The sequence below is a fragment of the Engystomops pustulosus genome, chromosome 11, assembly GCF_040894005.1.
Source record: "Engystomops pustulosus chromosome 11, aEngPut4.maternal, whole genome shotgun sequence".
NCBI classification, from domain to species: Eukaryota; Metazoa; Chordata; class Amphibia; order Anura; family Leptodactylidae; genus Engystomops; species Engystomops pustulosus.
In genome coordinates, this window is record NC_092421.1 from 9167361 (window position 1) to 9189836 (window position 22476).

The window sequence follows — 22476 nt, forward strand, 5'->3', positions numbered from 1 at the left end:
ATAGGCAGTTCGGGTGATAGCCCAGGGCCCAAGTCTTCTGGGGAGCCCACGGGCACCCAAACCACCATCCAAATTTTATAATGAGAAGGACCTTCACCAATGAAATCCTTCTAAATTTGTTCCTGCTCTCAATACACCTGTACACGAGAGCCATTTCCAGACATTTGAAGGTCCTCCAAAGGTCCTGAAACCTAAGATTGAAAGCAGCAGAAGGGACACGTCCTCCATTCCCCAAGAAGCTGCTTCTAGCACCAGATGTAGGAAGTGATTCCAGATTAGTAGGGGCTATAATATTCATACTGCCCATGGCCATGGAAGACATAATCCGTCCCTGCAGCCAATACATCCCCCATACTATGGAATAAAACATGTCAGTCTGTCCTCCACCCTCCAGACCTTCATACATAACCTGAAAACCCCCCTGTTGAGAATTGCCTACATCACCATAACCCATCTGCTATGCTGTTTCTCATTGGGGCTCATTTACTAAGGGTCCGTTGTGCGCCCTGGGATTTTGGCGCACGCGACCGGATTTTGTCGCATCGGCGCCGGCTTGCACGTGACAGAAATCGGGGGGCGGGCTGACGGAAAACCCGACGGATTCGGACAACGCGCGCGATTTAACATATAGAAATGTGCCACAAGACGTGCACTCACATGCACCGAGAAGAAGCAGGTGAACTCTGGCGGAGCTTGGTGCAGAAGCAATGGATGCAGGAACTCGAGCGCACGAGCCTAGTGAATTGCGCCGGACCCGAATCCTCGACGAACAAAGCACCGCGGGATCGCGACAGGACCGGGTACATAAATCTGCCCCATTTTGTTTCCATAACCTCCATTTACATTGTGAGTGTTCATGGTCTTCCCTTATCTTGTATCAGTTCAGTTTTGTGTGTTTCGTACTAATTCATGTAATTCTTACATGTCATGTATGTGATCCCCTTATCAATGTTAACAATGCTTTAAAAAATTAAAGTGACAATCATAACCACCATCATTTTCCGTTCCATGGGGAGCTTACGTCATTCTCCTTCCAGATTTATGACACCCACCTGCACATAGATGCGAATAAAATCCTTCCTGCTGTAACATGATGAGCAGGGAGCCCCATCCAAATAGAACTGCTGAGAAGAAGAGATTTTCCAGAATTGCAGTACAAGCAATCCACCAGCGGCGGGCGTAAGCTGTTTGCAGAGAAGGGGCCATATCTGCAGCGCAAAAAGCAGCAGTGGGAAAGAAGAGGCACAAATGGTATCTGGAAACAAAAAGAAGTGAATATTAATATACAAATATCTTATGGAAATTATGGAAGGAACAAAATATGGCAAAGACTCTTAGGTTACAGTTTGGCAATAAAGTATAAGTGGAAAAAAAAATGGCTTAAAGGACATCTACCACCAGGATGAAGGATTGTAAATTCAGCGCACTGACATACTGGTGTGCACCTCCTCTGACAGGAACTGCTCTTCTTTTAGCTTCTTATGCCCTGTTTTTTTTTTACAAAAAAAGACTTTTTATTTTGCAAATTAGCCTGAGGGGCTCCAGGTTCCATAGGTTTTATTGGAGCATGGAGCTCCTCATGCTCATTTGCATACATTTCTTAAAAAAAAAAAAAAGAACATAAGAAGCTTAAAAAAGAACAGATCCTGCTAGATTGGGCACTCCAGTACATCAATGCGCTTGGTTTGCAATCCTTCATCCTGGTGGTAGATGTCCTTTAAAATCAATGAAAATCCATTGTGATAAACCAGGGACACTTACTCATAGATCCAGTCACTGTGACCGTGATAACTCATTGTTATTAACAGCGCAGTGCATCTCCTCCTGCGCAGGCAGATGACATCATCACATGGCACCTGCAGCATCTGCTGCACACAGCAATAGCAGAAGCTCAGAGATAATGCCAACAACTCTCTACCATATCTCTTTATTCAACTTAGTGTCCGGTAGACACCCACAAATTTAATGTCCTGGGATATATCTCCCGCCAGGCGGGACAGCGGGAAACCTGCGCCTGCCCTGTTCGATCCGGGATGTCTGGGAGGTATATTCTATAGGGGCCCATAAACATGAAAATTTATGGTGTAAACTTACACACTTATGATGTATCAGTGTAAACAAAGCATAAATAAGTATAGAAATTATTACCATGGTGCTGAACAACAGAGATAGCCCTCCGTGATCTACACATGCAGGAAGGAGATGCCAATAGATAAATCTGAATGCGTTTCCAACATCCAGAGTTCTGTTTGTAACTAGGTATTGTCTGTAAGTCGGGTGTTATTAAGTAGGGGACCACCTGTACTTTTACTTCTACTATGCCATATAACACCACTAGCCAGTCTCCTGTATATGGCCTGCCAGTCCCCCCCAGTATATAGCCAGTCCTCTGTACATAGCCAGCCACCCCGAGTATATATCCAGCCCCCCAGTACATAGCAAGCCAGCCCCCCAAGTATATAACTAGCCAGCCCCCCAGTATATAAACAGCCAGCCTGCCCCCAGTATATATCCAGCCAGTCTGCCCCAGAATATAGCCAGCCTGTCAGCCAGCCAGTATATAGCCAGCCAGTCTGCCCCAGAATATAGCCAATCTGCCCCCAGTATATAGCAACCAGACCCCCAGTATACAGCCAGCCCCCCAATATAGCCATCCAGCCTGCCCCAATATATAGCCAGCCTGCCCCCCAGTATATATCCAGCCAGTCTGCCCCAATATATAGCCAGCCTGCCCCAGTATATAGCCAGCCCCCCTAGTATACATCCAGTCTGCCCCCAGTATACAGCCAGCCCCCCTAGTATACAGCCAGCCTGCCCCCAGTATACAGCCAGGCAGCTAGCCCAGTATACAGCCAGCCAGCTCCACCAGTATATAGTCAGCCCCCAAAGCAATGCATGTCACCGGCCTAATGTTCAGTTTTAGAGACCTATTTCCAAAGGTTTTACGGAAAAAGGTTCGGTTCCACAGGACTGGTGCTTGTCATGTGGTGTCAGTTCTGAAAATGGGTAAAACACGAGCCAGGAAACTGTAGGCAGGTGAGAATATCCTCCTCTCCTATTACACGGCCTAGTACAAGGCTTGTGCCATCACTGCTGGATTATACACAAGTAAATCTCATTCCATCAGATTAACCTCATGAATACCGTAGTAAAAACTGATCACAGCACATAGGCGATTAGCTGGTGGGAGATCCTGATTCTACCCCCTCTGTGATCGTGGGGTGCCAAGGGGTTGTTATGGCAGCTGGAAACCTAACAATGGCCTCCAGAAATGCCAAGTATATGTCCTGGGCCCAGCCAGACGCAGGGTTTAACATGTTAAAGCTGAGGAGCACAATATACGTCTAGCATATTGTATAAGAAACAACTACTAAGTTGCAGTCACAGGGTCACACATGGATGTTTGCACCTATTTTTCGACTCAAATACCCTTCCAGTCCTGTACCGTTACATACATATGTATATATATATACACACAAGATTTATTAAGTCTGGAAAAGAGACGACTACGAGGCGATTAATTTATATAAATATATGAATTTCCCATACATAAAAAATTTGGGGGAAAGTTGTTCCAGATTAAATCAAATCAAAAGACGAGGGGGCACTGTCTCCGTCTGGAGAAAACAAGGTTTAATCACCGGAGGTGACAGGGCTTTTTTACTATGAGAACTGTCAATCTGTGGAATAGCCAAGCTCAGGCGCTGGTCACAGCAGGGACAGCAGAGAGCTCAGGCGCTGGTCACAGCAGGGACAGCAGAGAGCTCAGGTGCTGGTCACAGCAGGGACAGCAGAGAGCTCAGGCGCTGGTCACAGCAGGGACAGCAGAGAGCTCAGGTGCTGGTCACAGCAGGGACAGCAGAGAGCTCAGGCGCTGGTCACAGCCGGGACAGCAGAAAGCTCAGGCACCGGTCACAGCAGGGACAGCAGAGAGCTCAGGCACCGGTCACAGGAGGGACAGCAGAGAGCTCAGGCGCTGGTCACAGCAGGGACAGCAGAGAGCTCAGGCGCTGGTCACAGCAGGGACAGCAGAGAGCTCAGGCGCTGGTCACAGCAGGGACAGCAGAGAGCTTCAAGAAGGGTCTGAATGCATTTTTACACCTAAATAACATTGATGGTTATGTTATATAGAATTGTTTCCCCTAAATCCCTTCCTCATCCAATCCCTTCCCTTCCTTGGTTGAACTTGATGGACAAGTGTCTTTTTTCAACCGTATAAACTATGATATATATATAGGATTTCCCCGTTACACACCTGACGTCAATGGGTTTGGAATGAAATGAGTAAACAGATCTTTGATCAAATTCAACAATGTCTGGCAGTAAACAGAGAACTCGATGTGCTGTGAGCATCACTCTGAATTTTGTCATTGTGTTTGTATTTTATTGGCTTTATGTCATAACATCTATTATTGATTAAAGGACATCTACCACCAGGATGAAGGACTGTAAACTAAGTACACTGACCTGCTGGTGTGTGCCCCCTCTGGCAGGATCTGCTCTTCATTTAGCTTCTTATGCTCTTGTTTTTAAGAAAAACAGCCTTTAAAATTATGCAAATGAGCCCAAGGGGCTCCAGGCTCCGTTAACACCATTGGAGCCTGGAGCCCCTCAGGTGCATTTGCATAATTCTAAAGCCTTTTTTCTAAAAAAAAAAAAAAACAAGGGCATAAGAAGCTAAAAGAAGAGAAGATCCTTCCAGAGGGGACACACACCAGTATGTCAGTGTGCTTGGTTTACAATTCTTCATCCTGGTGGTAGATGTCCTTTAAGCTTTCTCTGATCAATTGCATTGATTTACTCCGAAATGAAATCCATGTTTGTAGTATTTTACCGTTTACTGCCGCTTTACTGTTAGACAACCTGAAAAGAGCCCTTCCTAAAATGTATGTCTCTTGCCCACGAACGAGTCAGTAAAAATGGCTTCATACACAGAAGGGATCTTCTGACTTAAACCTTTCATGACTGTAAGGAACTGACATGCTGAGATCATTCCTGATCGGAAGTTCGGGTCGGTAGATCCATTCATCGCACAGAGCGATTATACTGACTGCACTTGCTTGTGGGCAAGGGGTCTTAAAAGATAGGGTGTAACCAGAGCCCCTCTATTCTATAGCTTCACAGGATGTTACACTGTGTAGTTACACTTTTTCCCCTCCCACTGTGTGCTGAAACTTCCCCTGCTGCCTGAGATTGCAGCAGTTGGGGGGGGGGGGGGCAGTGCTAAAGAGCAAGGAGGCACTGTGAGGGTGCATTCACACGAGGAGTTTTGGCACGTGTTTTACATGTTACCATGTGTTTACCTACTTTGAAGGTGTTTTATTTCATTGGTAGAACTGTAAGCAGCTGTGAAATTGTTAACACAGCTGCTTACACCTACAGCAATGAAGAAAAATACTTTCAAAGCAGCCAAACGCATGGTAAAATGTGTTTAGAGGCATCCCGAAATGCCACATGTGAACACACCCTAACGGACTGTGAAGATGCAGCATGGAAGAACTCTGGTAACACCCCCAGAGCCCTTCTAGCTCATAAGCACAATTTTCACAGTTGATTTTAGAAGGAAGGAGTCCATGGATAACAAATATAAGAAGATGACCACAGTCACGGTGCCTGGGTCTATGAGTAAGTGTCCCTGGTTTATCATGGATGGATTTTGATGGTAGATTTCCTTAAAGTATCTCCCTAAAGACATGTCACATGGCACACACAAGGTAAGTGTTAGATGATTCTCATTGAAATCACACGATGCTTGGCTATAAAGCAATTCTTTCTTTACTAGGATTGAAGCGATTGACCTGCCATAAATTTATGATCACTGGGACCCCCAGTGATTAAGAGAACTATGCCCCCTCTTCGAATGACACTGGTCATTGTTACTTGTCTGTCTCCATCAGTCCCACGGAGAAGGAATGGAGCAGTTTTGCATGTGTTTCATCACCGCTACATTCACACATACAAGGAACAAAATCCATCATGATAAACCAGGGACACTTACTCATAGATCCAGGCACCGTGACTGAGGTCATCTGCTTATATCTGTTATCTATGGCCTTCTTTCTTCTTACATCAACTTTTAAAGTTATAGTAAAGAGCCACAAGGGCTCTAGCCCCTCCATGATGTAGCTTCACAAGCTGTTACACTGCACAGAATGGGAGCAGAAGGTAGTTGATTTTAGAAGGAAGAAGGCCATGGATAACACATATAAAATGATTACCACAGTCCCGGTGCTGGATCTATGAGTAATGTCCCTGGTTTATCAGGATGGATTTTCATGGTAGATTTCCTATAAAGAAAGAATTTCTTGTATGAAACTCATTTGATATAAGTAATAATAATCCCTTTATTTATATAGCACTCAGGGATTACGCAGCGCTGCACAGAGCTTGCCAATGGCGCTTCTATGTCTTCATGAACTTTCAGGTACAACCAAATTCATCTGCATGTATTCTAATACAGTATATAGAGTGTGATTTCTCAAATCAGGGGAGTGGTCAGGCTATTATTGGAACCACCAGTCCGTGACCCAAGACTAGGCCGTGGAACGCCTGGTACCGGGCCGTGGCTGATCTCTGTAAAAACCTCAATACTCGCCTTCCCTGTTCCTTTGCAGCAGTCTTCTCTTCCTTTACTTCAATCATTTCCATGTTAATGCACTGCACTATTGCAGGCGCGTCTTCCGACAATGGAGCAATGCAATAATGCGGAAGAGAAGTGAAGGAAGAGAAGACTGCAGCAGGGGAACGGGGAAGGTGAGTATTGGAAAGGAAAGGAGACATTGGATGCAGTGAGTGGGGGCAGCTATAGGAAAGGGGAGCATGCTGCAGGAAAGGAGACATGGGAGGGGGCATGTTGCAAAAAAGGGGACTTTGGAGGGGGGCATGCTGCAGGAAAGGGGACAATATAAGTGGGGGGGGGGGGGCGCTTCTTCAGGAGATGGGACAATATAAGCTAGGCACATAGGGAGTTATGGTGTGGCATCCAAAGATACATTTTTGGCTATGAAACGAGACTGCATCCCCCAAAATTTATGTTTACAACCACTCAAAAAAAAAAGAAGGTTGGGGACCACTTTTTTACAGGACCATATAAGTGTTTGCTTTAGAAGACATTTGTATGTGAAGCTTTTAATGGACATTCAGGGTAAACATTTTCTTTTGTAGTGGTCATAGGAATACAGCAACAGCCGCATAATTATAGGGCAAATTCACACACTGATTATAAGGTCCCATACATAGCAGCAAAATAAAACATCAGTAAGTGGAAAGTCACAGTGATTGTCCCTTGTGTCTCCCTGTTGTAGCCTCCGCTGATCCCTCAGCCCACCAGGAGCCATTTGGTTCCTGATGATTCTCAGAGGAAAGTCCGCATGTTGTTTTTAGGACTGTAAGTCAGGGTTAACTTACCTCAGCAGTATGCAGTACATGCAGTATGCAGTACATGCAGTATGCAGTACATGCAGTATGTACAGGGAGGATAAGGGATTTAGCTTTGGAGCATGTTGGGCAAGTTTTTGACAAAAAAGTTGTGAATTAAGGCCTAAGCCAACCCCCCTGCTGCCTGGCTACCTAAAGTGGCTGCGTCACTCTCAGGGCCTATGATATCACAAGGCCTGAATGAAAATTTGCCTCTCTAGAATGTATGGAGCCCGGAAGATAGGTAGAGTTCCTCATGGGATTATTAGACATCCATACTTTACCTCACAATTAGTTTAGGCGGGAATTTTTTTCCCGCCTGAAAGCTGTTGCCACCCTGGCTAGATTCTGTCAGGAGGGTAGCAGTTCTAATTGGTCGGGCCTTAGGGCCAATGGGCACCTGTCGCTGGGGGAGATTTCCCTCTCCGTCCAGTGACAGTAGGTGATTGGCTAGCTTTATTTGTGTCACATGTCTGGGGTTACTGCTGTGCTGTGGTACTCACTGATGTTATTACCCTGAAACCCCCGGACATCTGGACCGTGTCGCATTCCCCATAACTTTTTTTTCCTGTAAATTTGTATTTTATGTATATTTGTATTTATTTGTCATTGGTTAAATAAAGTGGCTTATTAATTTTTGAAGTTTTAATAAAGTTTGTTCAAAGGTTTTACAAAGTTGCTTTGGTAAGGTAATAAGTAAAGGCTGCGGCCTAATATTTACCCCCCTCGTTCTGTTGTCTGAGTTTGTTTATTATAGTTAAGTATTTGGTTATAATCTCATAGTCCATTACTGGGATGTAGAGAAGAGATAACGTCTTACATCTCATCACTATAGTCTTCAAAGCAGCCGCCAGATGCATGTAACATGAAAACGTGTGCCTTCTGACGCGTGCATCTAAAACGCCACAAATGCGCCCTCAAGGGAACCTGTCAGAAGAAATTAACCTACTAAACCACAACCAAATTTTGTGAAGCAGGTTAACGCCTTCCAGATCATGTGTCTTTTCATGGCCCATCATCGAGAAAAGATGTATATTGTTTATATAAAGTCATGGAGGCGGAGAGCACAGCACTGAAGTCAAGCTCTCCTCCCCTCAGCACCCTCTCTCCATTGTAATCTTGTACCAAACTTCAGGAGAGCCGCTTAGTAATGTCCCTTGACACAAAACCCTCAATTAGACCTTGCTGAGCTCTCTGCCTCCATGACTTTATAAAAACTAATTTGCTTCCCACTTCAAAAGATGATTTTTTTTGGAAGATGCCATGAAAGTAGCAAGGACTGACAGATATTTACCCGTTTCATGACTTAGTGGTTGGGGTTTATTAGGTCAATTTCTTCCAACTGTTTCCCTTTAAAGACTCGGGAAAACCCCTCATTTCTCAACAATTCCCCCCATGAGGGTGATGCCACACATGGCGTTTTTGGTCCGTTTTTAAACATCCATTTTCAGTCCGTTTTTGGCTGCTTTTTTTTTTTTTGCTTACAACCTGCTTATCTATTAAGATAATTGGGAAAAACGGACTAAAAACGGACCAAAAACGCCATGTGTGGCATCAGCCTGAGTTATAATTTGTTTCTTTTAGACGCAGAGCTGCTGTTTGAAGGACCAAGGATATTTGTAATGTACAAGGGACGTACCGCTCCATGGGGTACAAGACAAATGACAACAAAACCGTCCCACAGCGGACCCCAAAGAATCAGTCAGATGTCTATACAATGTCCAATTTCTGTAACAAGCACTGGAAACAGTCAGATCTCTATAATCGTGTGTCATTTTACTAGATAAAATAGTAAAGCTTTATACCTGACACAATATGAAATCTTAATGGAACGTGTGAAACAGATGTTCTACTTCAGTACCGGACGGCCCGTTTGCCCGGCGAGGTTGGGGGCGAGTTACACTCTACATCAAGCAGCTGCTGCACAACTTCATAAGCCGATGGAATGAAACATATACAGGGAGTCCTCAGTGGACGGAAAGGGTTAAAAGTTCTGTTTTCCGAAAGAAAAACGCCGCACACTAGGTAATAAGTTCAATAGGTGCTGCAAGTTAATCGACATTTTTCCAATACTACAAGTCAGCTATGAGCAATTTTGGAGTTCCTTGACCTGAAGAAAGTGGCAGAGCGGTTAGTTATTAGTGTAACAGATGGAAAGGCTTGCACTATCCCCATGTGGCCGAAACTAGATCTTCTACTCCCCCACATTCCAACCATGTCACACACCCTTCGCCTTCTCCCACCAAAGAGACAGGTTCTGCCAAGAAATTCACCACCGTGTACAGAAACTATGGAGAGCCGCACAACTGCCAACACGTGGCACAAATCCCTAAATAACGCTACAAATGGCCATACGATTTCACACTTTCTAACTTTTTTTTTTACCCACCTGCGAAGGAAAGTCAAAGCCGCCTCATGTAAAATAAACACCTCCACCGAGATAAGAGCGTCTATACACAAAGGCACATGCACCCGAGTGACACGTGTAATACTCCACAGCATTACATCAGCGCCACAAAAAGTATTCTGATTTATACTCACTACCGGACAACACAGTCCCTACGGTTACAGTATCGTCTTTGTCTGCTTGCAACGTGTGATACAAAGTTGTTACATACTAGTCAGTAACAGTTCTGCCACAAAGTCAAATAAATGAAAAAGCAAAGAAAAAGAAAAACCTGATAGAGGATGTCAAATAAAACATAGAGAGTGTCCATCATGTACTTACCTATGTCAGCACACGCTGGATTTACAATGTCCAATTTCTGCTTCTACAAAGTGAGAAAAAGGAGGGGAGGAGGGGGGGTAACAGGCACAGGAAACAACTACACTACTTTATAAGGTATGGGGACAGGGGTGGGAGGGTAAGGAAGGGAGGAGAGAGGAAAGAAAGAAAGAGTGCTGGACAGAACGGAGGCTACTAACACGTGGAAGAGAGAAGAGAGCCAGAGACAAGAAAAACGGAGAACTGACAACTGCCCGAAAAGTGACACAGTGTCAGAGCAGCGAGGAAGTGACGTAACAGCGATAAATATGTGCAAATGTTCTTCTATTAAGGACATTAGATATAGAGAGGTCACACAATGTCCCCATTGTTCCCAAAATATACTGCAGGATTTCGGAAGGATATGCAAGACGTCTTCACAAGTCCATAGGACCAATGTCATAAAGCATAAGGCGGCATGTATGTCAAGGTCATGACCGCTCTCAACATCTCATTCACGATTTAGAAGGAGATTTCATGGGCACTTGGTCTAACGGCAACTACAGGCGGTCCCCTACTTAAAGACACCCGACTTACAGACGACCCATAGTTAAAGACGGACCCCCTGTGCTCACTGTGATCTCTGGGGAAGCTCCCTGGATGCTTTAATATAGTCCTAGACTACAATGATCAGCTGTAAAGTGTCTGTAATGAACATTAATTGATAATTCTTGGTCCAATTACAGCAAAAAAAATTTTAAAGTACAATTGTCACTGGGGCAAAATAAAATTTTGTCTGGATCTACAATTATAAAGTATACAGTTTCGACTTACATACAAATTCAACTTAAGAACAAACCTATGGACCCTATCTTGCATGTAATGGGTTTTCTAGGAACCTGTGTTGTCCCGAGTTGCAAGTTGTCAGGTGATCACTTGTTTTGCCGGCAGCTCTCTCACCTGACCCTATATACCTATTGTCCATATGTTCTATATGTGGAGAGGAGAATAAGCTCCACCTTCTAACTTCACAGAGAGATCACGTTTGTTTCCTTTCACAAAATGAAACATTGTTTCTCTCCAATACATAGATTCAAACTTACAGCACGGCATAAGAAGGATGGAACATTAAAGAATTCTCTTCTCAGAACTAAGAAACTTTGGAAAAATTTGACCTTTTGATAGGAGGTCAAATTTAATAGTAAATTCCTGCCGGCTAACCAAGAACAAGGATTGGGTCTGAGATGTGAAAAAATGTGGCTCATTGCCCTGGAGCTATTCACTTAGCTGATGAGTCAAGCATTGCACGAGCAGTCCACACATAGTAGTGAGGGGCTTAGACGGACCCCATACAATCATTTACTATAAGATGGCACAATGCAGGAAACTTTCTCAAATGGTATAATTAACAATAAAAGGATCTTTGTCTAGAAACAACTGCTATATAGCGCCCCCTTCTGTTTATCTTATTATTATTATGCAGAAAGGTAGTGGTATATAATAAAGAAATGTTAAATTCAATTCGGGTGGGATTTCTATTACAATCCTGGACAACCCTCCTTATGTATATGATACAAATGGATAACTGAGTTTCGGACAATGGGGCTCATTTACTAAGGGCCCCGCGGACCGCACTTTCAGCAGACATCCCGACGATTTCCATTTTGCGCCGCTGGGACAGGGATTTAAAAGGGGTTTTTGGCGCACGCGATCGGATTTTGGCATATTGGCTTTCACGCGACACAAATCAGGGGGGCGTCGGACGATCCGACAGATTCGGACAAACCGCAGGATTTAACTTCAAAATTGTATTGCAAGCCAAGCACTTACATACACAGAGGAACGTGGTGAATTCCAAGGACCTGAGCGGGGAAGCGGCAAATGCAGGAAATCGGGCGCACAATATAAGTGAATCGCGGCACAGGGCATTATACACGGACAATGCACTTACATGCACCAGGAAGAAGAAGGTGAACTCCAGGGACCTGAGCAGGGAAGCGACACATGCAGGATATCAGGCGCAGGATCTTGGTGAATTGCTGCACAGCACATTATACATGGACAATGCACTTACATAAACCAGGAAGGAGAAGGAGAACTCTGGGGACCTGAGCAGGGAAGCGACACATGCCGGATATCGGGCGCCCGATCTTAGTGACTCCCCGCACAGTGCATTATACACGGACAATGCACTTACATGCACCAGGAAGAAGGTGAACTCCGGGGACCTGAGCGGGGAAGCGACACATGCAGGATATCGGGTGCACGATCTTAGTGACTCCCCGCACAGCGCATTATACACAGACAATGCACTTACATGCACCAGGAAGAAGGTGAACTCCGGGGACCTGAGCGGGGAAGCGACACATGCAGGATATCGGGTGCACGATCTTAGTGACTCCCCGCACAGCGCATTATACACAGACAATGCACTTACATGCACCAGGAAGAAGGTGAACTCCGGGGACCTGAGCGGGGAAGCGACACATGCAGGATATCGGGTGCACGATCTTAGTGACTCCCCGCACAGCGCATTATACACGGACAATGCACTTACATGCACCAGGAAGAAGGTGAACTCCGGGGACCTGAGCGGGGAAGCGACACATGCAGGATATCGGGCGCACGATCTTAGTGACTCCCCGCACAGCGCATTATACATGGACAATGCACTTACATGCACCAGGAAGAAGAAGGTGAACTCCGGGGACCTGAGCGGGGAAGCGACACATGCAGGATATCGGATACACGATCTTAGTGACTTCTCGCACAGCGCATTATACACGGACAATGCACTTACATACACCGGGAAGAAGGTGAACTCCGGGGACCTGAGCGGGGAAGCGACACATGCAGGATATCGGGCGCACGATCTTAGTGACTCCCCGCACAGCGCATTATACACAGACAATGCACTTACATACACTGAGAGGAAGAAGGTGAACTCCGGGGACCTGAGCGGGGAAGCGACACATGCAGGATATCGGGCGCACAATATAAGTGAATCACGGCACAGGCCATTACACACGGACAATGCACTTTCAGGAACTCCGAGGGACTGGGTAAGTAAATGTGCCCCATTGACTTTAATCACCGAGGCTCCCAGGAATCAACAAATTTTACTTTGGATGAAGGTTCCCAACTGGATTAAACATTGTTGTAGAAAATGTGGTCTGGGTATAGGGGGATGGTGACGCTGCCTGGGTACAGTGGTTCTGCATCTCACAGTACCAGTACCAGCATAGCTACACGGGTACTGCAGAAGAGGGGAGCCAGGCTACTACAACTCCTGACTTATTCTCCTCCTGCAATACCTGGGGGCAAAAGAGCACAAAGCCGCTCCCGTGGCACACCACAATCTAGTTTACCTATAAACAAAAATTATGTTTCCCTGCTTTCACAACATGAATTTTCTGCATGCTTATACAGGCAGTCCCCAGGTTACGTACAAGATAGGTTCTGTAGGTTTGTTCTCAAGTTGAATTTGTATGCAAGTCAGATTTGTATAGTTTATAATTGTAACCCCAGAAAGATTTTTTTGGTCTCTGTGACTATTTTAATCTTACAAATGTTGGATTGTGATAGGAGGCAGGATTAAAGCTTAGAGACTCCTGTGATAGATGTTTAGTGTAGCCTTGGGCTAAAGTACAGTAATTTACAATATCCAGAGGTCCGTTTGTAACTAGGAGTCATCTGTAAGTCGGGTGTTCTTAAGTAAGGGACTGCCTGTATATACAAGGCCACAAGTTTAATCCGTAGGCGACTGTAGCGTCGACCAATTTCATTTAAAAGCCTTCTACCAACAGGATGAAAGAGTGTATGCAAATGAGCCTGAGTGGCACCAGGCTCCATTAACACCTGGAGGGGCTGGAGCCCCTCAGGCCTATTTGCATACAGTTCCTCATCCTGGTGGTAGATGCACTTTAAAAGAAACCTCCATCATAATCCATCATGATACACCAGGGACACTTACTCATAGTTCCATGCACTGTGACCATTTAATATATGTTATCCATGGCCGCCTTCCTTCTAAAATAAACTGTGAAAATTATGTTAATGAGTCTGAAGGAGTCCTGGGGGTGTTACCATAGTGTGCTGTTGCTTTCTAGGCTGTTACACTGTGCAGGAGCACTTGTTTCCTACTGTGTGAGATTACACCACGCAGAGGGAGGATGGACAGTATAACAGCCTGTGAAGCTGCAGAACGGAGGGGCTCAGGTAATGTCTCCACACCCATAGCATGTCTGGCTCATTAGCATAATTGCAAAAGTTGCTTTTTGGAGGAAGGAGGCCATGGATAACAAATATGAGAAGATTACCACATCACGTTGCTTGGAAGGATTTTGATGGGAGATTTCCTTTCACATGTTAAACTTGGCGCAAACAAAGCAATTCCCAAATATTAATGGATGGTCCTGTCACTAGCTGTATTGCTGAAAAATTTGGCAAGTTCTCTTTAAGAATTTCTGTACAACACACTCAAACATACTAAAATCAATAAATGGTGGAATTGAGACTTTTAATCCATCTTCACTCAAAAAAAAAAAGGACATAATTATATGACATTGTACGCAACCCAAAGACAAATAAATCTGCTGCAGCAGTTGTATTATACAGCCCTGCAGAGACCGCAGCAGACGAGAAGACATCGGTGTGTTACACACCGATTACCATTTCATAACGTTCACATAAAATATTTATTGTTTTCTATTGATTTGCAACAAATCAACCAAAATATGAAAAAAAATTAAATACATTGCATAATGTACAACCATAAAAAGAAACAACTAATAAAACACAGGAACAGGTGAGCTCGGTCCAGTAGGGTCACTGCGCAGGTCCCACTCCCTGCTGCATCTTCCTCATCAGCTCCTCGTCTTGCATAGAAAGTTCTGTCAGTTTCTTGCCCATTCGTTCATGGATATCAAGATATTTGGAGACGCAGCGGTCGAGGCACACGCTCTCCCCCTTGGAGAGCTCCGGTTCCTTGTAGTGAGGGGGGACACACTTTTTGTGACAAGCACCGGTCATTCTAGATGAGATAGTAAACACAAATTTATGAGTTGATCACACAGACACGATGTGATCTCCAAATAACCGACAAAATGTTATCCGATTGGATGGTATATCCAGGGATTGTGTGCATCTCAATCCCCTAGTGAAGTTTACATAATAAAGACAATTTTTGACCCCTTACTTTACAATGTTACTGAGTTTTATAGCTGTTTGAGCTCCTAACTCTCAGTGATGGTCAGTATAAAATTCAAGAGTAGCAGACACTTCATGATTCCTCTAGTGCTGGGAGATGCTGTGTGCTGACAATGTGCTAAGATTATCAATGTACAGGGTTTATATACACACATTCATTTCAGAGAAAAAGAGATGAGAGATCAAATGTGATGAGATCCATAAGATGGATATAAAAGACAATGACACTCATCTCTACTCCCTCACCTAGAACACACAGTCAACTCTGCAACATACCCTCCTTTCCGGATAAAGACCTTATCTTTCTGTAGCTAGTAGAGCAAGTCTCTGCACACTGCTGCTGACCGGCAGGAAGTGCCTATGTTTGAGCTGTGGGGTAGGAGGCAGAGAGCACTGCAGTGTGCAGACAGGAGAAGCTATTCATGAGAAGAATCCAACCATTGTCAGTAGATTTATGGTCGCATCCAGGGGCAACTAAAATTGTATACAATTGACTGATAGAGGCAGGTTGGAATTGTATATGCGAAATGCTGCATTTTTGTCAATGACAGTGAATTAGAGAATGTGTTATTTTGTTATCTTGAGTATATTTAAGAATCTTGTCTTTATGGGAGGAATACCCATTTAAGGTAGATCTGATGGTAGTTTACATGAACATTACAAAAACATTCATTAAAGGAAAATACTTCTTTGTCATATATTAAAGGGGTTATACAAGTTTACTTATAATAAAGGACCGGGCTGGCGCAGGCTATTTAAAATTAATAAACATGTACTTACCTCCTCGGGCGCTGCCCTCTGATCTGTGCACCGGTTTGTTTACAACCGGCCGGAAGCTCCCATCCAACACCTTCTCCCAGTGCTTACAACGCTGAGAGGTAGTGACGGGTGGGAGGAGCTGGCCACATCGCCAGCCGGGAGTTCCCTGTGTGCGGCTTCTGTGCCACAGTAGGGGCACGGGTCAGACAGACCACTGCGCGGGACATCGGCGGCGCCGGAGGAGGTAAGTACACTATTATTTTTAAATAGCCCTCCCCAGCCCAGCCATAAATTATTAGTAAACTCTGATAACCCGTTTAATTCTCCCTTTCTTACTCCACTCAACACTTTCCCTTTATATGCAGATAAATAATGCGAAGTAGCTTAAGTTTAAAATGCTTAAAGGGATTCTTCCCATTTCAGCAAATGAATGTTATTGTATCTATTATAAAGAGTTATACAACTTTCCAATACACTTTCTGTATCAATTCCTCACGGTTTTCATGGCTTGCTGTCAGTCTATAGGAAGCTTCTATGTTTACGTCGAGTGGACAGAAATCTGACCCTGGTCACACAGGTGCACGGCTCGTTAGTATCGGAGCTGTGTGATATAACGAGCCGTGCACCTGTGTGATCATGGTCAGATTTCTGTCCACTCAACGTAAACATAGAAGCTTTCTATAGAATGCCAGCAAGCAGAGATCTAGAAAACCGTGAGGAATTGATACAGAAAGTATATTGGGAAGTTGTATAACTTCTTACAATAGATACAATAACATTCATTTCCTGAAATGGGAATATCCTTACAGACAAGTCTGATAAACTACTAACAGAGCTGAATTATCTGGTAAGGCATTTTCTAGGTATGTAAAGAGTTAAACCTTAAGCCTCCTCTCCTTATCTACCTGATAAGAACTGAAATCACATATATACGACTTGCTGCAGGGCAGGAAATTATAGGAAACTATAGGATTGTTTTCTTTCTATAATAAGGTATATTAGAAAGTCTACTATTAGCAGCTGCTCCATTGCATTCTGTGTATCCCGAAAAAACAAGAAGAGAACTTCCTCACCGGTTGTACATATCTGCCATCATTTCCACTTCAAGTTCTGCTGCCAGCTGCTGGGCTCTTACAGGGTCCATATTATTGCACTTTATGGTCTATGTCACACTGAGAAAATAAAGAAATATGTAGGTTATGGAAAATACAACAACCGTACACGGGGCTGCACAAGCCTCCCAGTTACCACCCTATAACCAATCAACCCCTAATACTATTTGTCCCTCATATTGTGTAGTTTCAATTGTCATGACCGTGGTGTGACCTGGTCCTTCATCTTGGGTTTAATATACTAAAAAAAACCCTGAATTTTCTTATATTAGGCTGAAACAGTGCAATCTGCAAATCTGAACATGAAGAGGGCTAAGTCAGCATGATGGCCAAGACACAGGGCGCATCTCATCTCATTAGTTATAGATTGGGTTCTATGTAACACACTGATGTAATCCAAAGATAAATGACGTCTTTTTGGCTCTTTATCATTGTTTGTGTGTTGCTGAGGTTGTGTGTGTGTCTGGACATTGTATCCTGAATTTTGTATAATTTTCCTGTGAAAAGTGCAAATTCAGGTGGTCTTCTCCTGAAAGGTTCAGGGATTGCTGGAGGACTGATCAGTAATAATAAATCTACACTTAAATATAAAATCATCATATTTCACAGATCAAAATATGCATTTCTTACAATAACCCACAAGCTAGTCATCTCCTGCATGGAGGACCCAGCCACCACACATCTACAGCAGACGTCCTCCATTCTGGATCTATATGGTGTATAGGTTCATCACATATGTGCCCTACCAGACCCTGGTTATCTCCCTTACCCCCCCTGCTCTCCATGTACTACTACACTCCCCCCTGCTCTCCATGTACTACTACACTCCCCCCCGCCCTCCATGTACTACTACACTCCCCCCTGCTCTCCATGTACTACTACACTCCCCCCTGCTCTCCATGTACTACTACACTCCCCCCCGCCCTCCATGTACTACTACACTCCCCCCCTGCTCTCCATGTACTACTACACTCCCCCCCGCCCTCCATGTACTACTACACTCCCCCCTGCTCTCCATGTACTACTACACTCCCCCCTGCTCTCCATGTACTACTACACTCCCCCGCTGCTCTCCATGTACTACTACACTCCCCCGCTGCTCTCCATGTACTACTACACTCCCCCGCTGCTCTCCATGTACTACTACACTCCCCCCTGCTCTCCATGTACTACTACACTCCCTCCCTGCTCTCCATGTACTACTACACTCCCCCCTGCTCTCCATGTACTACTACACTCCCCCCCTGCTCTCCATGTACTACTACACTCCCCCCCTGCTCTCCATGTACTACTACACTCCCCCCCTGCTCTCCATGTACTACTACACTCCCCCCTGCTCTCCATGTACTACTACACTCCCCCCCTGCTCTCCATGTACTACTACACTCCCCCCCTGCCCTCCATGTACTACTACACTCCCCCCCGCTCTCCATGTACTACTACACTCCCCCCCTGCTCTCCATGTACTACTACACTCCCCCCCTGCTCTCCATGTACTACTACACTGCCCCCCCCGCTCTCCATGTACTACTACACTCCCCCCCCCCTGCTCTCCATGTACTACTACACTCCCCCCCTGCTCTCCATGTACTACTACACTCCCCCTGCTCTCCATGTACTACTACACTCCCCCTGCTCTCCATGTACTACTACACTCCCCCCCGCTCTCCATGTACTACTACACTCCCCCCCTGCTCTCCATGTACTACTACACTCCCCCCCTGCTCTCCATGTACTACTACACTCCCCCCCTGCTCTCCATGTACTACTACACTGCCCCCCCCCGCTCTCCATGTACTACTACACTCCCCCTGCTCTCCATGTACTACTACACTCCCCCCCCCCTGCTCTCCATGTACTACTACACTCCCCCTGCTCTCCATGTACTACTACACTCCCCCCCCCCTGCTCTCCATGTACTACTACACTCCCCCCCCCCCCTGCTCTCCATGTACTACTACACTCCCCCCCCCCCTGCTCTCCATGTACTACTACACTCCCCCCCTGCTCTCCATGTACTACTACACTCCCCCCCTGCTCTCCGTAATAATAAATCTACACTTAAATATAAAATCATCATATTTCACAGATCAAAATATGCATTTCTTACAATAACCCACAAGCTAGTCATCTCCTGCATGGAGGACCCAGCCACCACACATCTACAGCAGACGTCCTCCATTCTGGATCTATATGGTGTATAGGTTCATCACATATGTGCCCTACCAGACCCTGGTTATCTCCCTTACCCCCCCTGCTCTCCATGTACTACTACACTCCCCCCTGCTCTCCATGTACTACTACACTCCCCCCCGCCCTCCATGTACTACTACACTCCCCCCTGCTCTCCATGTACTACTACACTCCCCCCTGCTCTCCATGTACTACTACACTCCCCCCCGCCCTCCATGTACTACTACACTCCCCCCCTGCTCTCCATGTACTACTACACTCCCCCCCGCCCTCCATGTACTACTACACTCCCCCCTGCTCTCCATGTACTACTACACTCCCCCCTGCTCTCCATGTACTACTACACTCCCCCCTGCTCTCCATGTACTACTACACTCCCCCCCTGCTCTCCATGTACTACTACACTCCCCCCTGCTCTCCATGTACTACTACACTCCCCCCCTGCTCTCCATGTACTACTACACTCCCCCCCTGCTCTCCATGTACTACTACACTCCCCCCCTGCTCTCCATGTACTACTACACTCCCCCTGCTCTCCATGTACTACTACACTCCCCCCCGCTCTCCATGTACTACTACACTCCCCCCCTGCTCTCCATGTACTACTACACTCCCCCCCTGCTCTCCATGTACTACTACACTCCCCCCCTGCTCTCCATGTACTACTACACTCCCCCCCCCCCCTGCTCTCCATGTACTACTACACTGCCCCCCCCGCTCTCCATGTACTACTACACTCCCCCTGCTCTCCATGTACTACTACACTCCCCCCCCTGCTCTCCATGTACTACTACACTCCCCCCCCCCCCTGCTCTCCATGTACTACTACACTCCCCCCCCCCCCTGCTCTCCATGTACTACTACACTCCCCCCCCCCCCTGCTCTCCATGTACTACTACACTCCCCCCCCCCTGCTCTCCATGTACTACTACACTCCCCCCCTGCTCTCCATGTACTACTACACTCCCCCCCTGCTCTCCATGTACTACTACACTCCCCCCCTGCTCTCCATGTACTACTACACTCCCCCTGCTCTCCATGTACTACTACACTCCCCCTGCTCTCCATGTACTACTACACTCCCCCTGCTCTCCATGTACTACTACACTCCCCCCCGCTCTCCATGTACTACTACACTCCCCCCCTGCTCTCCATGTACTACTACACTCCCCCCCTGCTCTCCATGTACTACTACACTCCCCCCCTGCTCTCCATGTACTACTACACTGCCCCCCCCGCTCTCCATGTACTACTACACTCCCTCCTGCTCTCCATGTACTACTACACTCCCTCCTGCTCTCCATGTACTACTACACTCCCTCCTGCTCTCCATGTACTACTACACTCCCCCATGCTCTCCATGTACTACTACACTCCCCCCCTGCTCTCCATGTACTACTACACTCCCCCCCTGCTCTCCATGTACTACTACACTCCCCCTGCTCTCCATGTACTACTACACTCCCCCCCGCTCTCCATGTTCTCCATGTACTACTACACTCCCTCCTGCTCTCCATGTACTACTACACCCCCCCCTGCTCTCCATGTACTACTACACCCCCCCCTGCTCTCCATGTACTACTACACCCCCCTATACATATACTCCCCCCCCTTATACATATACTACCCCCCCTTATACATATACTACCCCCCCTTATACATATACTACCCCCCCTTATACATATACTACCCCCCCCCTATACATATACTACCCCCCCCAATACATATACTACCCCCCCCCAATACATATACTACCCCCCCCCAATACATATACTACCCCCCCCCCAATACATATACTACCCTCCCTATTCATATACTACCCCCTATACATATACTATCCCCCTTATACATATACTACCCTCCCTATACATATACTACACCCGCACATGTTACGAGTTACACTATTACCCCACTGGCCGCAGCTCCACACCCAATACAAAGTGAAGCAGTTTCGGGATTTCCGCGCCGCCGTCTTTGCTACCTGTAGGACATGGCACTCACCTGCAGAGGAGCCGGCGCCGGAAGCACGTGCATCACACGGACAGCGGCGACTTCCGGCACCATAGAGTCCAAGGACACAGAAACTACAGAGCGGAGGGACCGTCCCACAACAAGGCGCAGCAGCGCCACCTGCAGGAGCCTCGCATACACTCCGCCCGCCAATATCCGAAACGTCCTTCCAGATTATGCGTGGGACTGAAGGCGATTAAAGAAAAAAAAAATTAAATAAGTAAATACATTTTTAAAAAGTTGTGCCTCTATTTAAAAGAATTTATTTTTCCAAAAAATAATAAAGAAACCACAAAAAAAACTCAGGAAAAAAAAGTTTTGCCACCATGTAAAGGAATATATTTTTCAAAAAAATATAATATATACATAATTATTTGCATAAATTATTTTTTTTAATTCTTTCTTTAAAAAAAAAAAATGACTAAAACAATAAAAAAAACAGGCCATACACAAAACACACACAAATTAACATGTATTTCATGTTTTGCACACAGTTGCACCATTTTTTTGGCACAATTTCATTCTATAGTGTGTAATTCAGTTGTTACTAGAAAAGGCTTGTTTATTATTTGTATTAGCCCAGTGATAAGGTCTATACATAATTTGCGATAATTAGGGAACTAAGATGCTGTAAATGATTGGTTATTACATTCACAGTAGCAGGAGTGATGGTAGATAATTAGCTTTAATGTACCCAGTAGCAGAGGTATTGATATTTTGATACTTGGTGTCAGTGTTGTAGGCACAGCCACTGGTTGTGATCTATGGCCACACTGTCTAAGTTCATTTAAAGTCGTTACAATGGGGCTTATTTACTAAGGGTCACACTACGGACTTTGCTCCTTTTCTCGAGATTTGCATGGCTTTGACAGGTATTTAACAGGGGTTTGCACTGGGATTGTGTCTTACGTGATCCGATTGTGTCGCTTTTATGCGACACAAATCGAGAGGCGGTGCCGCTGGGCGATCTGACTGATTCGGACTGAGCGCAGGATTTAATTTTCAAATTGTGTTGCAAGCCCAAGCACTTACATGCACCAGGAAGAAGAAGGTGAACTCCGGCGGACCTGAGCG

General features: G+C 45.6%; 2 protein-coding genes across 6 annotated transcripts in view; both read right to left on the reverse strand.

Moving 5' to 3' along the window:
• SLC43A1 (solute carrier family 43 member 1) overlaps positions 1-10292 on the reverse strand; it is a 44715-nt gene extending 34423 nt beyond the window's left edge. The window contains exons 1-2 of one of the 4 annotated variants that reach the window (XM_072130298.1): positions 10145-10292; positions 1053-1255 (exon numbers count right to left, since the gene is read on the reverse strand). In XM_072130298.1, the coding sequence (XP_071986399.1) occupies positions 1053-1206 (154 nt within the window). In that variant the 5' untranslated portion in view covers positions 1207-1255; positions 10145-10292. Of the gene's footprint in view, positions 1-1052; positions 1256-6218; positions 6240-7700; positions 7723-9805; positions 9827-10144 lie in introns of those variants that run through there. The other 3 variants (XM_072130301.1, XM_072130299.1, XM_072130300.1) reach the window with 3 other exon arrangements.
• Positions 10293-14649: 4357 nt separating this feature from the next.
• On the reverse strand, positions 14650-21579 carry TIMM10 (translocase of inner mitochondrial membrane 10). Of its 2 annotated transcripts, none has more exons than XM_072130444.1 (3): positions 21394-21579; positions 17161-17259; positions 14650-15152 (listed from the first exon to the last, which is right to left on the reverse strand). In XM_072130444.1, exons 2-3 carry the CDS (start codon positions 17229-17231, stop codon positions 14948-14950), a joined length of 276 nt encoding a protein of 91 aa, XP_071986545.1. In that variant the 5' UTR covers positions 17232-17259; positions 21394-21579; the 3' UTR covers positions 14650-14947. The 2 variants fall into 2 exon arrangements, with proteins under 2 accessions (XP_071986545.1, XP_071986546.1); XM_072130445.1 differs by having other exon boundaries at positions 21301-21401.
• Positions 21580-22476: the final 897 nt, after the last annotated feature.